General features: G+C 41.7%; 1 protein-coding gene across 9 annotated transcripts in view; it reads left to right on the forward strand.

Moving 5' to 3' along the window:
• KEL (Kell metallo-endopeptidase (Kell blood group)) overlaps positions 1-13602 on the forward strand; it is a 24162-nt gene extending 10560 nt beyond the window's left edge. For 7 of the 9 annotated variants that reach the window (XM_052794098.1, XM_052794104.1, XM_052794100.1 and 4 more), the window contains 11 exons: positions 585-773; positions 1172-1317; positions 2591-2714; positions 3227-3337; positions 4376-4474; positions 4928-5005; positions 5424-5527; positions 6473-6583; positions 8730-8797; positions 9036-9193; positions 10035-10948. In XM_052794098.1, the coding sequence (XP_052650058.1) occupies positions 585-773; positions 1172-1317; positions 2591-2714; positions 3227-3337; positions 4376-4474; positions 4928-5005; positions 5424-5527; positions 6473-6583; positions 8730-8797; positions 9036-9193; positions 10035-10370 (1524 nt within the window). In that variant the 3' untranslated portion in view covers positions 10371-10948. Of the gene's footprint in view, positions 1-584; positions 774-1171; positions 1318-2590; positions 2715-3226; positions 3338-4375; positions 4475-4927; positions 5006-5423; positions 5528-6472; positions 6584-8729; positions 8798-9035; positions 9194-10034; positions 10949-11433 lie in introns of those variants that run through there. The other 2 variants (XM_052794099.1, XM_052794103.1) reach the window with 2 other exon arrangements.
• Positions 13603-23275: the final 9673 nt, after the last annotated feature.

A 23275-nucleotide genomic window follows, 5' to 3' on the forward strand; every position in this document is an offset into this window, starting at 1 on the left:
ACCTAAGCTGGGGAAACAAGCTCTTTGACCTTGGGAGTTATTACAACAAAGTTAATTTCATCACAGCTCTGTCATTTTTCTGAACTTATAAAAACTGAATTGATTTCAGTTTCTCAGTCTGACTCTTTCAGAAGAGTCCTCAAAAAAATGAGCCTGTCTACTCATCACAAGTGTTCCTTTGATACCTCAGGAACATAGCAGCAAGAAGCTGGCATTTTCTCTCCCGTCAGAAATACTGGCTCATTATATCACTACATCTCTCTCCTTTGACTCCAGAGATGGCTGGCCTACATCTCTAAAATGATTCCAGTATTTAATGTAATTGTAAGGTGGGACAAAAATAACCTTTTGGGAGTTCAGTGTTCTTCACTGAAAGAGCAGCTGTACTTGGCAAACTCTATTCCACATGAATAATTACATAAGGATGATGCAGTGAAGAAGACAGTTTTAGGGATGGGGCTGCAGTGGTTTTGAAAGATTGAAGCTTATATGGTCAAGATGGATGGATGGATGGATGGATGGATGGATGGGGTGACTAATTTTCAGTCATGTTTCTCCCACTGGTCATATGCTCTGTATTGCAGGTTCTCCGTGTGTATCTCTCATATTTGAAGAAACTGGGGAGCCTACTTGGAGGGCCACAGGATGGTCCCCCTGATTCCTTTTCCCTTACCTTGTCCTTCATCTCTAACCTCCAGCGAGTTGTCACCCCACTGCAGGAAAGACAGCAGAGGGGGATGCTGTTCTTTCACACTACCATTAGGGAGCTACAGGTATCTATTCCTTAGAACCTGAGCAACACAATTTCATGTTACATTCACATTCTGAAGATCTGGATCAAAAGAGTTGTGAGACACTCTGTTTAGATGCCATTCCCTTGCAACTTACACTTGAAGTCTGTTGAGCTTTAAATAACCTATTAACTTAACGTCTTTTATTGACAGCAGATGGATTTTTCAGGCCCAAAACTCTCTCCCATCTCCGGTGCTAATTCAACTAAAAAAAGTCAATTCTCCTTTTCTACTATAATCAATACCCACATCATAAAAACAGTTTAACTTGTTGAAAGCATCTCTTGACAGTATCAGAGAGACTATCCCAGTTTCCCTATTATTTCCTGTCAGTCAATTTAGATTCATAGTTCAGCATGTAAGCTTTGTTTTACTTCTAGGAAAAGGCACCTGCTATTGACTGGCTGTCATGTCTCCAGGCTGTCTTCCATCCTATGCCACTGAACCTCTCTCAGCCAATTGCAGTGCATGACATGGATTACTTAAGAGGCATGTCACAGCTCATCGAACAATGGCACAAGGAAAGGTAGGAGTCAATATCTATGGTTATAGTTGTTCATGCCTCGAGAAGTATTAACTTCAGATACCATAAATCAAAGAGGTCTGTGTTAGAGGCTGCTGAATCTAGTAGCCTAACAATTGCAAGGCTGCTGTGGCTCTACATCCACAGGTTTAGCCAGTAGTAAGGCTTAGCATATATGCCCAATAGGCTTGCACATGCACACACCATATATGTACACACATATAAATATGTGCATCACACAGATCAATAAAGATGGAACACAGTGCCTTTACTGGCACCCACCCACCCATAGCACTCATACAAACATGAACAGCTCAGCCTGATCCTATTGCTCCTCTCCAGCTGATCAGGATTGGTCTATATTAGTGAAATATGTATACATACACACACAATATGGATCACTCCAATAGCTGGTCTTAGATATTCAGTCTGTCCAGAAGCTGGCCCCAGGTCCCCCAGTGTCCACAGCTGCTGGCATCTGGATATATAAGCCCGTAAGTCTTGCAGCCCTACTTTGGTTGCTGGTACTCTGGTCTCTTCCTGTTACACACACACATACACAAGCAGATCTCTCCAGTAGCTGGTCCAAACCTCTAGTCTCTCCAATAGCCAACTCTCAGACACTCTCCAGCAGCTAGCTTGGACCAAAGTCCCTCCAGTAGGCAACTCTCAGACTCCTTGTCTCTCTAGTATCCAGTCCCATCCCCATACACAGAGAGCAGAATGTTATTTAAGAATAGCATTTAATAAGATAGGACAGATTCCAGTGACCATGTGCAAGGCTGAATCAGATGTCCTGGTGGGCCACAAGTTTACGCTCAACCATTCCCTCTTACCACCTTTCCTCTCCATTTTCCCCATGCATGTTCCCCCCAATCCACCATGATCCTTCCCTTTCCCTGCCTTTTGTCCTTCCCATAAACATTCCATAATAAATCTCACAGAATCCCACAGACCCCTCAAAATATTCTATAATAAGTTTCACCCAGTCCTAAAAATGCTCTTTCTCCTGCTTCCCATAAAGAATCCTGTGCCCCAGCAGGTAATTGCCCCTTGAGTCTTCATGGTGTTCTGGGGAGAGAGTTTCTTCGGTTGAGTCATGTCAAATCGTCCTCCTTTGATAGCCCCAGGTGTAGCCCTTTCAGAGTACTTTGTTGTCATTGTTCAGGTTACTAGAGTTCTTCTGCCTCAAATTATTCCTGGCACTTGCCATGCCTCTGTGTTTATAGTGACTAGCCTTCAATCTTCAGTCTTTTTAAATGTCATTTTCCTACAGGGTCCTTCACATTTATATGATTGTTTGTCTGGTTGGGAATCTCTCCCCAGCCCTTGACAGTCAATTCCAAGATGCACGCCTGGAGCTATCTAAGATTCTTTATGGAAAACTGGGATCTAGAATGGTGAGTTAGTCTTTAACCACCTTCTTCAGCCTGACCAGCAGCTGAACGCCCTAGCTGAACACCTTCTAGATGTTCTCTTGATGTCTTGTCTGGATGGATTTTCTTAGATTTAGGAGGGAAAACTACTCTCACTAGGCCATTAAATGCTTCCTTTTTCTCTAAGAAATGCGGGAGTAGACATGACACCCGAAACTTTAGAGAGCTAAGTGCACTGTATCACGGGGTGGGGAACAATATATAGATGGTCACCTTTCTTCTATGTATTTGTCTCAGCTGGCATATGAATCTTCATCTTGTGTGAAAGTAAGTGGAGTAAATCATAAGGAAATTAATGTTTTACTTGATTAAAGTTTTCTGAAGTAGCTTAAATGGAACTATATTACTTACCATTCACTACTGGCATTTTTAGATAGCAGCGTATATGCTACTGACTGCACGTTTGCATATCTTTTTACTGTCTTCCTCTTTGTCCTCACTCTCATGTGTCTCTATTTCTTTCTCTGTTCTTACAGATCGCAGCTGAGCGCTGGAGGAAGTGCTTGACTGATACCACTTCTTTCTTTGAGCCAGTTCTAGGGCAGATGATTGTGCAAGAAATTTTCCCTCAGCAGAGCAAGAAACTTGTAGGTATTCATCCTCTTAAACCCCAAGCAGAGCTCAGCTTCATCTTTCTTTTTTTGACATGCCAACTTAAGACCACATCAAGGCAGCAAAATCATGTGTAGGTTTTATAACTTTTTACCTGTTCCTATACTTATGCACTTCCCCTCCTTTTGGGGGAATGAAAGATGTCAGAACAAGACATTGCTGTCATTGCTAGAATAATCAATGCTAAAATACCACTTATTATCTTTATCTCAACTGTTAGCAAAAAGTCATGTGTGCAGCACCAATACCTATGACAGCCCTACAAATGCATGCAATCTCACTGTGCTTCCTGGAATGACAGTTAGTATTAACAGTATTCATCACCAATCTGACATATTTAAATAAGATTTTCAATTGCAAAGCCATTAAGCCATCATATGACCAGCTGTACAGAAACAAAATCAATGCCAAAACATTCTGAGTAAAAGGAACACCTTCTTTTTTTTCCTTTGATGATCAGAGTTCCTTTTGCTTTTGAGGCAAGTTAGTGTAGGCCCCAGGTTTTATAAGGAGTTTGCATTGTATAAAGTGACAAGAGTAAATAAGTTAATGGGAAAACTAAGACTACGTGTAGTGAAGCACAAAGCTGAATGAACAAAATATAATTTTGTGAAGGAGAGACTCAGATTGCCATAACTTTGGAAAGGGAGACACCACCATGAAATACTTGTGGATACTGAATTTTGATTTCACTCAAGAAGTGCGGCAATCATTTGGTCCACTCTTTTCCCAACAGGGATTGAATGAAAAAGAATTGTTTCCCTCTTAGTTACCATGAGAGGCAAGATGAAAAGGTGTGTGGGAGAGAATGATAAGCCCTGTGAGGAACCACTGGATGCCAAATAACTTAAGCCTAAACCATTGTAGAAACTGAAATCTCTTCTTTCATCACAAGAAGAGGAATTTTCCCCCAGTTATTCTGTGGTTGAATTGCAGGAACATGGGAAGATGGTAGCTAAGCCTGAACAATGTTTTTCTGCAGTTCTGACTGTGCCTTCTTTAATCCATTGCAGGCTGAGCAGATGTTCTCTGAGATCCAAGATGCCCTCTATGGCCAACTGGATCAGTTGGAGTGGATGGATGAACAGACTCGCCAAGAGGCTAAAGTCTTGGTGTGTGCAGAAGGCAGAAGTTACTGAGGCCTTCCTTTCCCTGAAGCTTTTGGGTGGTTTTATAAGTGCCATCACGCCATGTGATCGTACATTGATGTGTAGGCATAGAGAGGCTCAGTGTTTGTTTGTCCGTGGATACTCTGAATTAATTGTATTGAGATACAATTCAGTTTTATACACCTAAAGAGGTTAAAAACTATAAAGCTGAATGCCAGAAAACAATGCTATAAAGAAAAAGAAGAGTAGAACAGCATTAGGCCTCAGGTCATTGAGTTAAGAAACCAGAGTAGCAAGAGAAGATGTCTTGTTGAAACAAAGTAGCTGTCATTTTGAAGGGCTGATTCACAGATTGTATTTAGGTTGTTTAAAAATAGAGTTTAAAAAGGACTTCTAGAATGTAAAGCCTCCTGTTGGTCATGTGTCTTTCTGTTTGTTTGTTTATTATGATTTTAGGTTTCCAAACTACAAGTGGAGATTGGCTATCCAGCTCACATACTCCAGACTGCCAAAGTGAACCTGGAATACCAGAATGTGAGCTATATAATGTAAACATGCCTGCCTCACAATTGGCAGTTTACCTGTACCAACTGCTATCTTGTCCACTGCTAAAAAAGGCTATGGCCTCTGGAACAATGCACATTTCTTACTGTTCGTTTTCTAAGAACATATGGGCCCAGAGAACCTTTTTGTTTCTGTGTTGTTGCCTATGCTGTCTCTTACTTAGAGTGGCTGGCCTGAGAGGGATTGATTGTGACCTGCTCGTATGTTCTGTTTGGCCCGAAGATAACATTGCTGTCATATCTTAAATTGAAGGTCTTTAGAACTGGGAGAGAAAAAAACACAAGTATTCCATTGGTTTGTCTTTTGATGAACCCTTTTTTGACCTGTAGGACTTTTCTCTTCCTCACTCATGCCTTATGACACTCACATTACCTGTCTCTTCCCTCAGCTGGAGATAAGTGAAGACAGTTTTTTCCTCAATGTGGTGGCTTGCTTGAAATTACTAAGGCAAAATTCCTACTTGAAATTCCTTCAGCATCACTCACAGGACAGGTAAGTGTCAGATACTGATCTAAAGAATGTAACAGTCTCACACACTTGTGGACTGAGGTTGGAAGGGACCTGTGGAGATCACCTAGTCCAACCCTCCTGCTCAAAGCAGGATCAGCTAGAGCAGGTCACTCAGGACTGTGTCCAATTGTGCGTCTCTATCTCTTTTTTAATGGGGAAGGAGGGGGAGGGCAGGTGTGGGGCTGGGGCAGAACTGGACACAGTACTTCCAGATGTGGTTTCACCAGTCCTGAATAGAGGGGCATGTTCACCTCTCTTGACCTGCCAGCAACACTTCTCCTAATGCAAGACAAGATGCTGTTGTCTGTCTTTGCTGCAAGGCTGCATTGCTGCATCCTGCTTAAAAAAGCCTTTAATCTGGCAGCCTGTTTTGTATTCAGCCTGAGCTCATGCTACCAAAAAACCCCACTGTTGTGGATGGGCCCCAGACCCCTGAAAGAAGAACCTTTTTTGCCCGTGAACCCTTGAGTAAGGGGAATAGCTGGTTCTCCTGGACTTAGCAGCAAAGCAAACAGCAGAGCACTGTGATGACGTGTATGCTGGCAGGGTTACCTCAAAGGCAGGACATAGGATGCTTCAGAAGGCAGGCAGCATTGACAGGCATGCTTGGGACCTTAAACCACCTGAAGAGTATTCTGTGCTGGACTTCACAGGAGATTACTAATCCTGACTTAACTTGACAGAGAAGTTGTGAGGGTGAATCCCTTACTGTGTGTGAAAGCTAAGCTACTAGCTCTGACCATCTGTAAACAAGTGAAGGTTTATTTCAAACACCTTTAACTCTAGATAATGTGAATTTCATCATTTGCTGCTGCTGTATGAACAGTTGTACTGAGCAGACCATTTCTACAAGCCCAGTGGAGGAAAGGAGCAAGGTATGAGATAAGGACTTCATACATTCTCTCATTTCTCTTTTTCTGCTTCTAGCTGGCATGTGTCCCCCTGGACTGTGCATTCATACTACTCAATAAGGCACCACATGGTGGTCTTTCCTGCTGGAATGTTCCGCAGCCCTTTTTTCCACATGGAGTTTCCCAGGTATGGAGGGGTTGCAAAGGTGGAAGCTGAATGTAGTGCCTTGGCTGCACCATGTTTCCAGGAAGAATCTTAACGGGTCTGTCCTTAACCTCTTTCTTACTACATCCCAGAAAGACACAGTAAAGGGGGGAAAAATAGCTTTTTCTAAAGCCAGATGGATACTGCCTTATGAATTCTGAAAGAGTGTGATCATTGACTCTGCTGGAGCAAAATCAGAATCTAGATGAAACTAAGATAAGCCAAGTATATTACTCCAGAGCAGAGAGGCAGAAGTCTCATGTAGGTTAACTGCAAAGAAGACATTGTGCCTTTGCCTCTCATTTTCTAGATTCCAAGAATTCCTGAAATCTAACCCATAGAAATCTAACCCAGAGAAAATAGAAGCCTCACAGAGCGACATTTTGTCAGAAGTCTTTTTCAAATAGATTAAACACAGTTCTCTTCCTTTTTTAAAGAAACCTTCTCTAATAAGCAAATACATTTTTAATTCTGAGTCTTCCCCTGCAACAATGACACGTCCGTAGACCATACTCTTACAGTTGGGTTATTCCATCGTATGGAACAGATCTGCAATATTTTTCTGATATTAAAAGCACTTAGAACAGTTGACTATAAAAATACTATTTTATGTCCTTTTTTGCTGATAATGGATAGATAATTCTCCTAATCCCATTGTACTGAAAGATAACCTCACACTATGCAAGAGGCTGAAGTTTGAAATAAATGTGTCTCAGTTAAAAATAATTATTTTCTCCATGGTCATCTTCTACCACTAGTTGTATGACATCTTCTAGTGCTTGCAGTATTTAATGAATTCATTATACTATGAAGAACAGGACACCTCAAAAGAATAGTAGAAAAAAAATATTTTTTCCAGTGGTATGGACTGTCACTTACCATAATCTTCCTCTCTGAAAAAGTGTCTACATCTTCTTATTCCTTTTGTGTTCAGTGCTAGTAAAATATATTTTTCTCACTGTCATCCCAGTTGACTAGACTGGTAAGTCAAACTTGATCAGCTTCTGGTGAGTTGGCACAATAGCATTTTCTCAGATGATTCTCCAAAGTTTAAACTTTTGACAAAAGTTGACAAAAGCCAATTCCGATGACTGTGAGGATAATTTTTAAAATGAGAAGTCAGCAAAGCAGTACAATTGTTATAGAATCACAGAATCATAGAATGGTTTGGATTGGAAGGGACCTTTAAAGATATCTAGTCCAACCCCACTGCCATGGGCAGGGACATCTTTCACTAGATCAGGTTGCTGAAAGCCCCATCCAACCTGACCTTGAACACTTCCAATGATGGGGCATCCACAACTTCCCTGGGCAGCAACTATAAGTTACCAGCTACAGACCTTCTGAAAGAGCAGTTCTAAGAGAAGACGCGTTGCTCTGTTCTTGTTACTTACTACTGAGTTCCCAGTGATGTAATGATGATCTACTACAACCATTTCATGCTTCAGCAGTGTTAATCAGTGCATGTAAAGAAAGAATGAGCCCATCATTTCGTATTATGGAAATGCGTTTTGAGTGTACTCTTACTTGTGGGACTGTTTGTAAATTCATTGCATAGAATCATAGAAATTCTGATTGGAAAGAACTGCTGGAGGTCTCTAGTACAACCTCTTGCTTGTAGCGAGATTACCAATGCTAGACCCGAGTAACTGTAGTCAAACCTTCATGATTTTAATTTGCCTTGCCAGTTTTACGTATCATTTTTCACTAGACAACTGTTGCAAGATCGCTTCTCCTACCATCCAGCTTTTGTATGATTACCATTGCAGTTACTGTTTGTGCAGCAGTTCAGCCAGTAGTGGGTAAATAAGGTCATATCTCAACAACAATACATATCATTAGAATTAATAAAGGCAGAATCTCATTCACAGGCTCTTCATTATTATGATAGCTTATTAGCTACAAGTACTTGAATGCAAACCCATAGTACAATTTTAAGCATTGTTAGAGTAATTTACAGTTGTATTTGCATTTTTACAGAGTGTACCACATCTGAGAGATGTACTTCTCTGTGTTCTCAGAGTAGAATGCTCCTGAGCAGCCCACAGTTGTGCTCAGTGGCTATAAAGAATGCTCACCTGCTCTCCTTTTTTTTTTCAAAAGCATTCTTTTCATGTTTATTTTTCAGTGCTGTGAACTTTGGAGCCATTGGGGTCTTCATGGCGCATGAACTTCTTCATGCATTCTATGATTATGGTGGGTACCAGCTGTGGTGTCTTTGTTTACTCTTCTAGGTCCCCACTGGTACTTTCCCTCAGGGTATCTTAAATCCCGGTCCCTATATCAGTGTATACATATATTATTAGGGTAGATGAAGCTAAGAAAAACTCATTCCAGGCCATGCTGACTACTAAGAAGACTCAGTTATTAATGTGAGGAATACAGGTGAATGCCAGAAATACCTTTACTTTCTAGGATTTTTTTTTTCCCACAGTGCTGCCTGGGGGCTGTCCTACATGCAACAGGAGTGCACTACAGAAATCTATAGACTGCTTGGTTGAACAGTATGAAAGCTATGGCTTTAAGGTCAATGGTACTTTTACACTGTTGGAGAATACAGCTGACACTGGAGGGCTCGCCATTGCTTACCAGGTATTGTAGTCTACTTACTTCTCTAATCTCATAGTTTCACCACACAACTCAACTGCCATGTTACAAGATTGCTCTGCTGCATCCCTCTTCTACATGCTGCTCCAGTTCCAGATTTCTTGCATGCCTCTGCCAGTGCAACATGTGCCCTGCATGTCCTCTGCTATTCCAGATGTAGGTTCCTCACAAAGCTTTGCTCATAACCTCACTACTTCCATGTAAGACGACTTCTTCCCTTCACCGATTCTGGGGTGGGCCTTTCTTTACTTCCGCATTTACATCATGCATAAAAAAGCATGTTATTGTTTGTATGTTTATGTTATACCTGAGGAACTAAGCTGAGACATGGACCAGAATTCTGTGTGATGGTAAAATGACTCCATAATGATGTTTTCAGTAATACTTTAGTCTAGAGTTTCCTCATGCAGTAGTTCAGCAGTTTAATTAATTACTGAGTGCAGGATGCTCTGAGATCTCTAGGTCTCAGATGGTGCACGAAGAATGTTGGGAGGTAGAAAGTCTTTTAATTTTTATTCAAATATTTGTGACTTTCTTTGAAAGTAATTTTCATTCTTTCATAGTGCGGTCACCACATCTTCTCTTACGATGATGTGAATGTGGTAGTGTCTGAAATGGGAAGCAAAGGAGTTAGGGTGTTATTCTCCCGTCTTAAAGCTGTTAAGGGGCATGGCCAGCAGCAGGGAGCCTCAGAGCAAGAGAGAGATATACAAACTTGTTAATTTATTAAATATATATGAGATTGATGTATTTCATTGACAGAAGACATAGTTTTGGGACACTATCTGAAGGGGGATTTACTATTACTGATCTTCTCTCTCCACAGGCCTATAAGAATTGGCTGAAAAAGCACAAAGAAGAGAAGGATTTTCCTAAGACTGGACTTTCACACGACCAGCTTTTCTACCTCAGTTTTGCTCATGTAATGAATTCTAGGCTAGTCATGTGTCTCTCTCCATTGTCTTCCACATTATTACAGTTTTTCTTTCTCAGTATTCAATCACTTTTCCCCCTCTTCACAGAACTGGGAATGACCGATGTTTCTGGGAGATCCAGAACCTTATTTAGAAAGCTAAAATTCACATACAGGGCCCCTAACCTGTTATGGATCTCAAAGCTAACAATAGGCCTGTCTGCAAAAATATCTTTTACAAAGCTTTGAAATCTACCAAAATTAAGTTGTAGCAGACAAGTTGTGTCAGGGAAAGCATGCTTCATTGCCAGCTTCTGAGTACTTTTTTTCTGTTGTGAGAAATCTTACACATGGAAAGTGGAATTTTACTGGAAAAGGCATGTATCTCTCCATCCCTTCCTTCATCCACCTCTGTCATGTTGAATAACTAGATGTCATGTCATTCTGAGTGACTGATAGTGAAAAGAAGAGTTTAGAATGTTATTTAGAGATAAAGAACTAAAAGTACATGCATACATAGTTTGAGATTTCTGTGGGAACCTGGTTTAAGGATTTGTGCATTGTTGTGCAGTTGTGCATTGTTGTGCAGTTGAGTTCCTTATGATAGATCATTGGATTTCTGTGCTCAGAAAAGTCACACCCTTAGAAGTCACTGTAATTGTGCAAAGGGAAAAGTTTTGTGCATGTATTGACATTAGGTCAGAGCAGCGTGTAGAAAAGCAGTTCTGAAATCACAGATTATTGGGTCTTGGTGCCAAGATTTGCATTTCAGAGGCTATCTGGCAGCTACTGCATCATTTGTCAATGAATAAAGACTGAAATCAGAAGAGTGAAGACTTGGATTGCCATTTTAACACCAGTAAGGTCACATAACCTTCCCTCCGATCTCTTGAGCAGTAATGGGATGTTGTGTAAGTGCTCTCCTTTCTTGATAAGCACGCATTGCTTTTGCTTAAGAAGCTGAATCTACACACTGATACTACATCTATACCATTATTTTAGATGGAGTCCAAGGTTGTATGCGCCTAAACTCCAAGGTGTTCTAAATTCCCTGTGTTCTGGACTACGCAGTATAGAAAAAGAGCAGATAGCTTGTCATATAGGGAAATTGGGACAGAGAAGTTTAGGGAAGGGGAAAACAGAAATTGTGGTGGTGAAGGGAAAGATCTGAACATTGTTGGCACCCATGTAAGTGTGTTTCCTTGTTTACTCCAGCAGCCTCAGTCATGTGTGCAGAGGCATGAGGAGCCTTAAGTCTTGTTCACATGAGGACTTTCAGCCAAACTGACCTGTCTGTTTTGCTTCCTTTCAGGCAATGTGCGGACATCAGGATCCTGAGAAACTACAGTCTTCCCTGAACACAGATCCGCACAGTCCCTTGCCACTTCGTGTCTGTGGGCCTGTCAGCAATAGCCAGGACTTTGCCAAGCACTTCCACTGTTCCAGTGGATCCCCAATGAACCCAGACAACAAGTGCCACATCTGGTAATCTGCATGGAGAAGGAGGAAGAGAGATATGACCCCAGGGAGAGGAAGGCCTGACCCATGAAAGTACGACCATCTTCTCAGGGCCCCTAGGGTGACATGGTGCTCTTATTCACTCCTCTATGTTCCTTTTCTTGTTATCCTTTCCCCAGCGGTTGATGGTAGCAAAATTCTTAAACTGAGCTCGTAAAGGAAGAGGCTCTCCTCCTACCCCTCTCAGCACTCTGTCCCAGATGCAACAACTCTGGACTTCACCAAGTCCCAAGGTAGCAAGATAACTAGCTAGTCTCTAGTAGGCAACAACTTCTGAGGAGTTGTAAACAGGAGGACTGTTGCATTATTAGTCCCTCTGTTCAGTGCATTTCTCTGTCTACTCCAGCGGCCTCGCAGTCATGTTGAATGGACAGGGCAATAAGGTGGAGTTCTAAGACTTGTTCATGTAAGATTGGCTCTTAGGAAAATCCTATGGATTACTATGCAAACCAGACATGTAAGTTACCAGAGAGGGAAGAATCCTCTTCTCTTATTCTCTTCTTCTGCCAATAAATGGAGATAGGTACTAGGAAAGATTCAGTGGCTCCAGCTTCTAGGCAGAATGATAAGTCACCTAATAATGAAGGTTATTGAAGGCCTTCCCTGTTCTGGCTTTTTTATCAGCAAAACTCCTAAGAGACAAAAGAGGAAAGAGGAAAGCATGCCTGTTGGTGGGAGGGGGATTGGGAGCTGAGAACAGATTCTCTTTCTTCTTTCTTTTCCAGCAAGATTGTCTTTTTCTAGTCTCTATTTAGGGTTGAGGATATGGTTGAGGGTGGAGTATGGGACAGTCACAAGGGTTTCTAGAAGTCTCTGAAGACTGAACAATTAGAATTCCAAGAACTTCTCTGGATCCTGAATCTAGTTCTCTCATCCCTACATTTGTAAATATTTATCATCCAAACAGAGGAATGGAGCTGCTGTAGGATTTTACTTTCTACTTGAAATTGAATTTTAGGTATTAATTTACTTTAGAGGAAGAAGAGAGTAAGAAGTAATATATTTTAGGGTAGCAGGAGAAGTTCTTAAAGCACATTCTTAAGAGCAACCTAATAATTACATCAATTTCAGGTTCTGATAATTAGAAAATTTATACCAATGTTCTAAAATTTACCAAAGTTAATAAGTATACAAAATACTCCTACCTTTTGCATACTCTTCAAACTGTTCTTGATTATGGAAGCATTTTTATTTTACTTATTATATTGGCTGCCTGGGGATTGGTTGTGGAATAGGTGATGGCAAGTGGAAACATCCCTTATCAATCTAAGCATTGTAAAAATTGTGAAAATCCTAATAACTGTGTTAATTCTTTCCAAGTACTGACCAGTACAGCAAAACATTTCCCAAGAACAGACTGTTCAGAGATTTTGTTTTCATTAATTAACTAAAATACTAATAAAGTGTTTGCTTCAGAGAAAAAAATTACTTTGATTGCAAACTCTTTATTACCAGGCCTGTTTCTTTCCTCTGTATTTGTACTGTTCCCAGCATGACTGGAGTTCCTAGCTGAACTTCACAAGTAATAAATAATATACCTCGAAATAATTTATTTACCCATCAGAAAAAATAACAAAATTGGGTTTGTGCTTATCTTTACCATTTAAACAGTGTATACTCTTCCTCCATTTGTTTAATCAATTTTGTCCTAGCAGCGTGTCCAGACTGTCTTTCTTTTAGATGCTAATAGCAATTAACATTGTATCAGACCTTGTGTGTAATATAGATGTTATTTCAATGTACTGAAACTACTTAGCTTCTTTGTTTATAATGTATAGAATAAGCAAAAGCTATTGACAATCTGCCTTTTGAGGAGCCTTTACCTTTTCTTGTATCTTATCTTATTAAGTGTATGGGGGGGGACAGTTCCCTGGAATATGCAATTTTTTCTTGTTCTTACAATGTATGATGAATTTATGAAAACTCTATTTAACACGATCACCCTTGAAGTTGGTGAGTTCAATCAATTCTTATTACTAATTATGATGTTTTTACACAAAGAACATATGGGAAGTGCAAGAAGGGAGGTCTGGCTTAGAAAAAAATTGCATGAGTCTTGGACTGAGAATTTATTGTGTTTCTCAAGGAGAGAACAAAACTCACTCAGTATGTGCACAAGGTCCCTGCCCTTGTCCTCAGTGTTGCAAGTTCCCTGGGATGTGGTTGGTGAAGAGAAGCCATGCTGCCTAGTAGGTGATCATGAAACACAGGTAGATGTTCAAACTGTTATGATCCATGACCATAGAAATTATTTAATGCTTTATGTCACACATAAAATAAAGAGCACAACACTGCCAGTGTTCAGGGTAAGAGCCAGATCCAACAGCAGATCCTTCACCGCTGAATTCCTCAGTCTCTGTGAGTCCTCCTGCTGCACCATGTTGATCACCTCCATTCCTTCCCCTGTTGATGAGGCCACAAATGTTTCCTCCATTTGCTCCCAGCCTGTAACGGGGGGTGGGTGGGAACAACAAAAGCTTTCTTCTTGTCCTCTTCTTTCATACTTGGATCCTTTTCACCTCTGCTTCCCTCTCTCTTTTCTCTCCCTGCTTTCTAAACTTTCAACTCCAGTTCACCCTTACTGTGTGTCCATTTTCTCCTTCATACTAAGCAGCTTTTCATTCATGCCCCTTCCCACTCTCTGCTTCCCTTGTCCTATTCTTGTTTCTGCTCTTCCTCATTCAGTGTATATTCCTCTATGCTCACCCTCCCCATAGCATCCTCATAATTCCCAAGTATGTTTTCTTGATGTGTATGGATTGCCAGTGTGCAAACCTGCCCTAAACTTCTCCCCTTTGCCCTGCTAAGTGCATGCAATTGCAGCAGTGTGGTAAGTGGTCATCCAGGAAGGGGAGACCGTCCTTATTGCTATTTTACAAGGGGAACTGAGGTACAGAGAAGCAAGGCATTGGAAGAACTGGGGACTGGAATCTGGACTCCTGTGGTTTGACACTTGCAGGATTTTTTTCTTTTCCCTTCTTTTCTCAACACAATCTTTCCCATTCTCTTGTTACAAATGTGTCTTTCTTCCATTGATTTTCTCTTCCCTCATTTTCTCCCTCATGCATTTGGCCAATTTCCCCACTTATTTCTAAACACACTTCCTCCCTGACTGTTGCCTATCTTGCTTTCTCTCTTCCCATGCTGGCTCTACTTCTCAGACTTACTCTCCCCGAATTGCTGCACTTGGGTTGTTTCCTGGGTATGCTGGGTGCTGTGACAATGTCTCATTTTTCCTCTTCAATTATATTGCTGCATGACAGACAGGAGAAAAGTGTCCAGTAGAGCAAAGAGACAGAAGGAGGGAAGAGGAAAGAGAAGCATGGCTCAGACACTCCCCAGGAAACAGTACTTGAATGGCCAGCATGTCACAAGCTCTAATTTTTTTTTTTTTTTTTTTTTAAAGAGGGAGCTATTGTCAGGTTGAGAGGAACTGATCACTTCAGAAAAGGTTGCAGATCTTAAAGTGAGCCACAGTTCCAAAGACAGCAGATCAGGGTCAGAAGCCATTGTCTTTTCCAGTGCACAGCCAGTCAGTTTTTTTCAGGAATTAGGGGCAGTGATTACTGACTTGCCACAGGGCAATTGAAGTCGTTTTAGATATTGCTGTCTCAAGCAGTATTTTGATTTTTAGAGGGAGTTGTGTGTTAGGAACACTTGCTTCTTATTGCAGGTAGGATCTTTTAAGAATTTATCTTCTCCTTAGAAAGTTTTAACTCTTGCCTTTAAGATTCTTACAGGTTTTCTGGCTTCCTGGTTCCACCAGGAAGCTTGGCTCGGAACAAAGTGCCTGCTTCCTTATGGCTCTATTTTGAGAAACCACCAGTTTCTGGGCAAAGAACTTTACTGTTAGACTACATCCCATCAAGTAATAGTAGGAGAGGTGGCATGAGAAAGACTGCAACAACAGTGGCAAATGTGACTGTCTCTCAGAACATTGTACAAGGCAAGTACAGAGTACAATGAAATATATAAGCCCATTGCTTATATGAATAAGAGAGTTCTTGCCTGAAAAAGGCCTTTTGAAATCTTTTATTTTGGAAATCACTTTCTCCTCACTCTCCTGCCTTTGTGTCTTCTTCCTTTTCTCCTTTCCTGTACTTTTCCATTGCAAGAGTCATCCCAGATTCATTCTTCCATCTTTTCAGGGCCATGACTGCAGTAATAGGCTTTAATGGCCCTTACCAGCCTCAGCTGGAGCCTTCACCCCCATCCTCTGCCCATGGGTCCAGGAGCTTCGTTTAAGCTCAGGCCTGGATCCCCAGTCTCTAGTTGTGGGCTGTTGCAAGTATACGCCTCGCTCCAGCTCCAGCTCCATCACAGCTGTGCCTGGCCATGGACCCTGTTATTCTGGATCCTGACCTACAAATTCCCTATTATGATATATGATCCCTTCCAAGTGACCAGCCTCGCCCTGGGTGCTGCCCCCAGGATTCTGAATGAAGCCCCCTGCCCTCCTGGCTGCCCAGCCGCTGGTGCTCCCCAGGGGTGGCCTGGACCTTTATTTTCAAGCCCACTGAGCCTCCAAAGCTCCCCATGGGCAACCCGATCCACACCCCAACCCCCTTCCCCAGGCTTTAAGCTCCCCCGGAGATGCCCATTTCCCAGTTTCTCATCCCTTTCCTGGCTCTTTGCCTTTGGAAATTGCCCTGCAGCATCCCATAGCGATTAAATTACTCTACAGCATGTCCATTCTGAACCCAGATCTCCATTGGTGTGAGAGGGGCCTGCTGCCAGGGCCATGAGTGAACAAAGAGGCTTTAATGGCCCAGACCAGCCTCCACCCACATCCTCTGCCCCATTTCAGTGTAGGGCTGGGCAGTCACTGGGCTGTGTCTGACCCTGGTTACTGTTGCTGCGTCTGATCCTGACACTGACTGGCATTCCTCCTTGAACTTGGACCTGTCTCATCATCACGGACCTCCCTGGTGATCTCGGGTCTGACCCTGACTACCGTCCCCAGGGCCGTCCTGCTTGTCCTGCTCGGGGCTGTGGGGACCGGGCCCTGGCAAGTGAGGCCCCTGCCCTGCTGGCCTTGTTATCACACTCAGTTGCTGGCTCCCTCTTCCTTAGGGACCATCCGACCCCCACTGCCCCTTGATGCGTATCTTTTCATTCCTCTTTTGCTTTTGTCTTTGCCAAACCAAGCTTCTGTGTCCATACTGCATCTCATTTATTTGCTCTCCGAGCCTCCTCTTTCTCATCCTCTCGCTTCAACCCATCCTCTCACCTGCTGACAGGCTGTTTCCCTCTTGCTGTCCATTCTTGGCTGTGTGAATCATGGTCTGGCGCCTCAGTGGTGTGAAGCCATTAGAGAAGACTCGGCAGTAAGAGGCCGGGAACACAGCCACCAGATAGATGGTAAATCCCAGGGAAACTGTCAGGGTTGGATTACCCCCCATCCAGTTCTCCTGTCCAGCACAAGACACTTTTGCTCCTCACCCCTTTTCAGCTAACAGAGTCAGGATTTCCCTGGCACCACAGTCTTACTTGGGGCACATTGTGACATCACTGGGCTCATCTGAAATACAAAGTCATAAGCTGTTAGGCAGAAACACTGTGGACTTCACGTCATATGTAGCTAACAACACCCTAAAACATGAAAAGAAAAGAGTGCGGAAGATTTTGGGAATCAATGAGAGTATGTCTCTGCTCAAAGTTAAAAAGAAATAGAATGAAAGGGATAGGATCATAACAATAGGACTCCATCTGATGTGAAAAATCACACTTAATCCTGGACATTTCTATAGTCTTACAAGTAGTGCTCACAAGTAACTGACTGAAACTGGACAAAAAGATTTTATAAGATAGGTGCAAGTGGAGGGGAAAGGAAAATGTAATGACTTTCTCACTTCAGTCCTTAACCAATTATTAGTATTTTGTGCTGTTTGGCTCACACAGCCTATGTGAATAGAAATAAATTTAAAAAAAAACAACAGTAGAATGACAAGCATGTGTTTTTAAATGTCCTCTAGATGGTGATCTAACACCATCAATGCAGAAACAGCTCATCTTACACAGCACCTATTCTAGGGGGCGGGGGGGGAAGTTTTATTAACCCTTGCCATGCACTTTGCCAAATTGCTGACTCTAATTGAGTCTCTTTCCAGACTACATTTTAGGACTTCGATGATGATTTTCCACCGTGTAGCCTGGGAGACAATTTTCTAATTATTTTCAAACTCACATTTAACTCCAACTCTCATTTGCTGTACCAAATATCTTCCACACTTCCTGAATTTACATAAAGTTTTATGTTACCATTGGCTTTCCCTTCCACCCCCCCCACCCCCCGGCCCTTTTCTTTTCTACTATTAATAATGGTCTTTTTATTCAAGATCTTAATGTTTTTTCTGAAATGCCAAAAACCTGTCTGGAATTTAGGCAGGTCAGGCATTTATCTTGTCAAATCAAGATAATAATTATCCCAGGCCTATGAAAGTCACTACAGAAGTAAGCATATGCAAGGTGATTTATAGACAGCGATTTCTACACCAGGTGGTGGTCTTGGGTCATCTTCAGCTTGCTGTCCAAAACATTAAAGGATTTTTTTCCAGATAGTCTTGAAAAGATTTTGCACTCAGCCCAGAAAGTGCTGATTAGAACCAGACTTCAGGAACTTAGAAGATCAATTTTTCAGAAATACTCATTAAGTTGAATGGTTGAATATTACATGGCTGTATAAATTTCTTATATACTGTCTCCTACTGAATGGTGTGTAATAAGGAATGAGATCAATATGCCAGGTATCAGTAGCTATATACTCTAACACAGAAGGACAGAAGCTTCAACAGACCTGAAGGCAGAGCATGTCAGACAGAGTGAAAGTGGAATTTTCAGTCCTGCAGTGAGACTAGTAAAGCAACTTCAAGGGACATGTTCCCTGCAGAGATCTCTGGATCTAAAGGAATCTGTACCCTATTCAGTGTAAGATTGTATATCAAAGGTGTTCAGCATTCCTCACAGGGAGTGTGGAATACTTTCAAGTCCTCACCTGCACCTCTGAAATTCTTTATTTTACCAAAGTAGGTAAGTAAATAGATGCCAGATGTGGAAACTCATACTACTACTGAGGTCATAGTGACATACTCATTCTGGCATAAGTCCAGGCTCCTGCCTCAACAAGGGATCCTGCCACAGGACACTTGCTCCCACATCTTTTTCTGTGCTAATGCTAGTGTTGGTGTGGCTCCGTTAATGAAGCATATTAGGTGACAAAACCGTTTTAAATACAGGTTTTATTAGGTCACTTTTCTAATGGGTGAGTTTTGGATCCAGTTAACTGTGCAGTCACACAAATGCCAGTCTGTGGCTAGGCAGTAGAAACAAATGGTTGGGATGGGACAGAGGAAGGCTAGACTGCCCTTTTCTGAGTGCTGGACACTACAAATTCAATAGAAGCCATGGCCTTAAAGAGACAGAGTGACTACACAATCCTTGCTTGGGTTCAGAGAGTTCTGACTCTTTTTTTCCCTCATTTGTGGTTATATATGTTCACCAGCAAAGAATATGTGCAGTGAGAATAGGAAAGGGATGTACTAAGATGAAATGTTAAGTGAGAAAGATTTAAGCTAATAGCAGTGCTTCTGAAACATAGCTCCATGGCTGAAGAGTTCATAAAATCAAAATGCAAAATTCTTTTTTAAAAAAAGAAAAAAGATGGAGAACAGAACCAGACTGTCTAGCAAATGGGTTTTTACTCAGTGTGACTGACAGTAGTAGGATATTCAGCTGTCCATCTCAGACCTTGTATGCATATTTCTCTGGATGTTCCCTGTTACAGTGTTTTGCACGTGTGGGTGCGAGTATGTGTGAAAATTTCAATTTGTATGCATTCAGCACAAGAAAGATAGAGCAAAAAAGGTTGAAAGAATCAAAGTCATATTAACCTTTTTTTGCACTTCATCTCTATTACCAGAATTAAATCACATTTTGTCAGCACTGATACCCGATGTGGAGGCAAAGGGTGCTCTACATTATACAAATCTACCTTCAATCAATTAATTGAACTGATTTGTTTAAAAAATAGTTGGATATTGTGCATAAGTTGGACATATTTTGAACTGAGTCTTTTTGTGCTTGGGCTCCCTGGCCTGCACACTAGTAGGTTAACATCACCTCCTGCTGCTGAAGAGGACTGACTTGCATTCAAAAATCTCACTCCACATGGCCTTGTCCTTTTGTTTCTGCTTATTGTCACACTGACTGCACTGGACAACAGATTCCTGCCTAAGGCTGCGCTTTTCTAACCAGACCAAGAGATACAGGAGCATTTCTGTAGCCAGTGGAGTGGATTCTTAGTGCAGTTCAAAGGACTGCCCTTGGACTCCTCTGAAGTAGAGGCTCCAAGGTAGAAAAGAACAGTGGATATGGATTCCTCTGTCCGTGCAGTGGATCCAGTGGTGGGGAACAAGCAGCCTATGAGAGAGGTGAATACATTGAAACAATTGGATAGACCAGAGTCATAGCAATAATTTATCTTTCTAGGGATTTTGACTCAATATTTCATTTTTCCTCCCTCAGCTAATTCTGCAACATGACCCAGTGTGAGGTGCAAAAACAATGAAAATATCCAAGCCAGTGCAGCACATTGGCCACTGCTCTCATATTGGGCTGGGGGAGGGGGATAAGACAAACTAGTTAATGTATGCTTTCTCCCTCATCAGGTTGAATGAGCTGGTGCATGAAATCTAGTAAAGCAGCTCTCCGGTCCAGTGAAGCACAGGACAATTGGCAGCACCAGGAAGGTTATCACTGTCTGCATCAGATGACTCTCCTATGTGAGGGCAAAACCCCATCGGATTTCTAATGAGGAGGTGGAGGAGGCTGTAAAGTCATTCCCAAGATGGAGCAGTGAGGCCCTTGAGGCAAAAAGGAGCCAATGGAGGGAGGAAAGGAAATGGACCGAAAGATCATAATCAGTGAATTTCTGCATCCTACCCCAAGGCTGTATTCCTCAGAGAACAGGATAGTTCCAGGCAACTCAAGGCACACCCACTGGCTGAGTTTGATGCCACGATCAGAAAAATGATAAAGATGGAGAACTTGGGGGTACTCCAGTCTGTAATGGGGGACTACAGAACATGACCTAGAACAGATCCTCTTGGGAGTGCCCAGAACTACAAAAACCAGGGAACAGGGTAGGAGGGAATGGCACAAGCAGAACTGTGTGAAGATCCCAGAACAGAAATGAGTGGAGAGATGCAGGGCAGGACAGAGGGAATTGGCAGAGGTTTTCGGGGACCATAGGATGGGAATGACCGGGCAGCTGCAAGACAGGAACAATGGATGTTGGAAGTTCTGGGTTTGAGATGGTTGAACTGCTGCAGCTCAGGCCACAGGCAGTTGTGAGTGGAGGTGTGTGGTGAAGTGACTGCACACAGTTCTACATTATGGCTACTGATCTGGTGTTGCAGGGAGTCAAAAAGCGCACTGCAAATTCTGAGAAACTAGTTCCTCTCTGGCAAACAGTTCTTTTTATTTTTCTGGCATGCTTATTATCAGAATGGTAACTAGTCTGCTGGAATCTGTTTTTCATGACTGTCACATGCGTTACACAGGAAGGCATGCACTCTCCCCCTTCGCTTTCTCATGCAGAATTCACAGCTTCTAAGGTCATCAGTACATAGAAAACTTTGAAAGAGGGGTTAAAAAGAGCAGCAACCTGTCTGGGGTTTCAAAATGTGGCCATTTTTCATCACTAATATTGGATCCTGAAAGTAAAAATGTCTTGCCTCTAACAGCAGATACCAGCAGTCAGGTTGTATCATCCCATGCAAGAGATGAAGATAACGTCCTTACCCAAGAGGTTTCATTTGCCTCACCATGACACAGTAACAAGAAATGAAAAGCTCCTGATCTGGGAGTCATGGTGACGATGGCTGATGATCATTTAAAAAAAAGAGTACAAATTGGATTTCCACTGAAGCATGGGCTATATTGCTGCTTTCTCTTTTCATCCTCTTCTTATGCCATTTCTGTTTTCATCTGCTCTTGTCTTGATTGCTGTTAATTATTTAAAATAATAACAGTGGAAGCATATGCAAGCTACGTAGTGTGAATCAAACCTGTATTAAACCTAGTCTTCTTTAATAGCAAGAGAAAGAGTCACTTCCATGAGGCAACCCTTTCCTAACAGCTTGAACAGCTGTAGTAGGACAGGATAAATTAAATTACTTTTTACACTAACTCAGACTTAACTAAATTTTAAATATCTAGATTTAAGTGAGATAAGCACCCCTGCTTGTTATTTTGAAGAAAGTGAATTCAGATAAGAGAGGAAGTTCACAGCTGGGAGTTTCTATATTGGACGACTACACTGCTTGCCTGCCAGGCCCCTTCTTTTAAAAGCATGAAGAACCTGATGCCTTCAGCAGCAGCAGAGCAGTCAGCGTAGCCTAAGGAGAAGCAGCTTTAACTGTCGAAGCACCTTTCTGTCTGGCCTGTCAAGCCTCACATCATTTATCCAAATATCTTTATGACAATCATCAACCACCTCCCTATGCATTCAATAAATGTTGAAATCTCCTTTACAACGGCCTTACTATGTTTGTTTTAAAGCATTCTTATGTTTTTTCTCTAATTTACTTCAGGCTACCCTGGCCAATTTAGACATAAGATAAGACAGAAATGACTTCAAAAGAGTTTCAGCTTCTTATACTTATTATTTCAGAAAGTCACAGTTGTTAAGCAAAATCTTAAGAAAATTAATAAACTGTCTTTAAGATTATAAGAAATACAATATGCAAAATGTTGTTTGCCTTCTGCTTTCTGAATATGCTTGCTTAATATTTTCAGGGTTCTTTTTTTTTTAGTGACGAAATCTAGGAAGCCACTTTTTAAAAAGCTGGCAAAATTCAGGGACTTAGTCCAATATGCACTGTAGGCTTCAAGGTCTTTCTGCAGAAGGCATTGTAGTGCTTGTACAATGCAAATTATGCTCATTTCCCAGGAAATCTGCATATATCCATCCCTCTGGTTTTTATTCAGCCTTTATGATGCAGATATTAATGGTTTTCTTCATTTGTGAAGTGATCTAAGGCCTATGCGGAAAAAGATACAATTTCATGATTATTTAATTAAATTAATAAATATAATTAGTCATTATTGTTTAATAAATGAATATATATCATTATGGCAATAGAACGAGGCCTCCAAATGGGTGGAGGCTACATATACCCAGAGTTCTTGCAAATGAGAATGTGAGGCAACTCTCCATGCACTTATCGAAAGTACAGAGAAGAGAAATGGTATAGCTACCGTGGGAATGCAAAAGTCATTAGGTGCATTGTCAGGGCCTTGAATCCCTTTCTCCCCAGGCAAAACATCAGCAACATTGTTCTGACATGCTTTCTTTATGAATGGGCAATTATACAAGGTTCTGTCTTAATTTCTCTTGAACCTGTTCCAGAGTTGACCACATGATGTAACTATTCATTAGATAAGGTACACAAATCACTGCTGCAGTCTCCTTCCAGACTGTAATTTGGTTTGGGGTAAATGAGGGCAGTACAATGATAAGATGGAGATCCAAGATAATTAGGTAGTTCGTAAGAAACTGTGATAGTTCACTGCTGTCAGAGGTGTTACTATGAACTGCCCCTGAAGCTGCACAATCTGTATCATGCAATATATTT

The sequence above is a fragment of the Harpia harpyja genome, chromosome 8, assembly GCF_026419915.1.
Source record: "Harpia harpyja isolate bHarHar1 chromosome 8, bHarHar1 primary haplotype, whole genome shotgun sequence".
NCBI classification, from domain to species: domain Eukaryota; kingdom Metazoa; phylum Chordata; class Aves; order Accipitriformes; family Accipitridae; genus Harpia; species Harpia harpyja.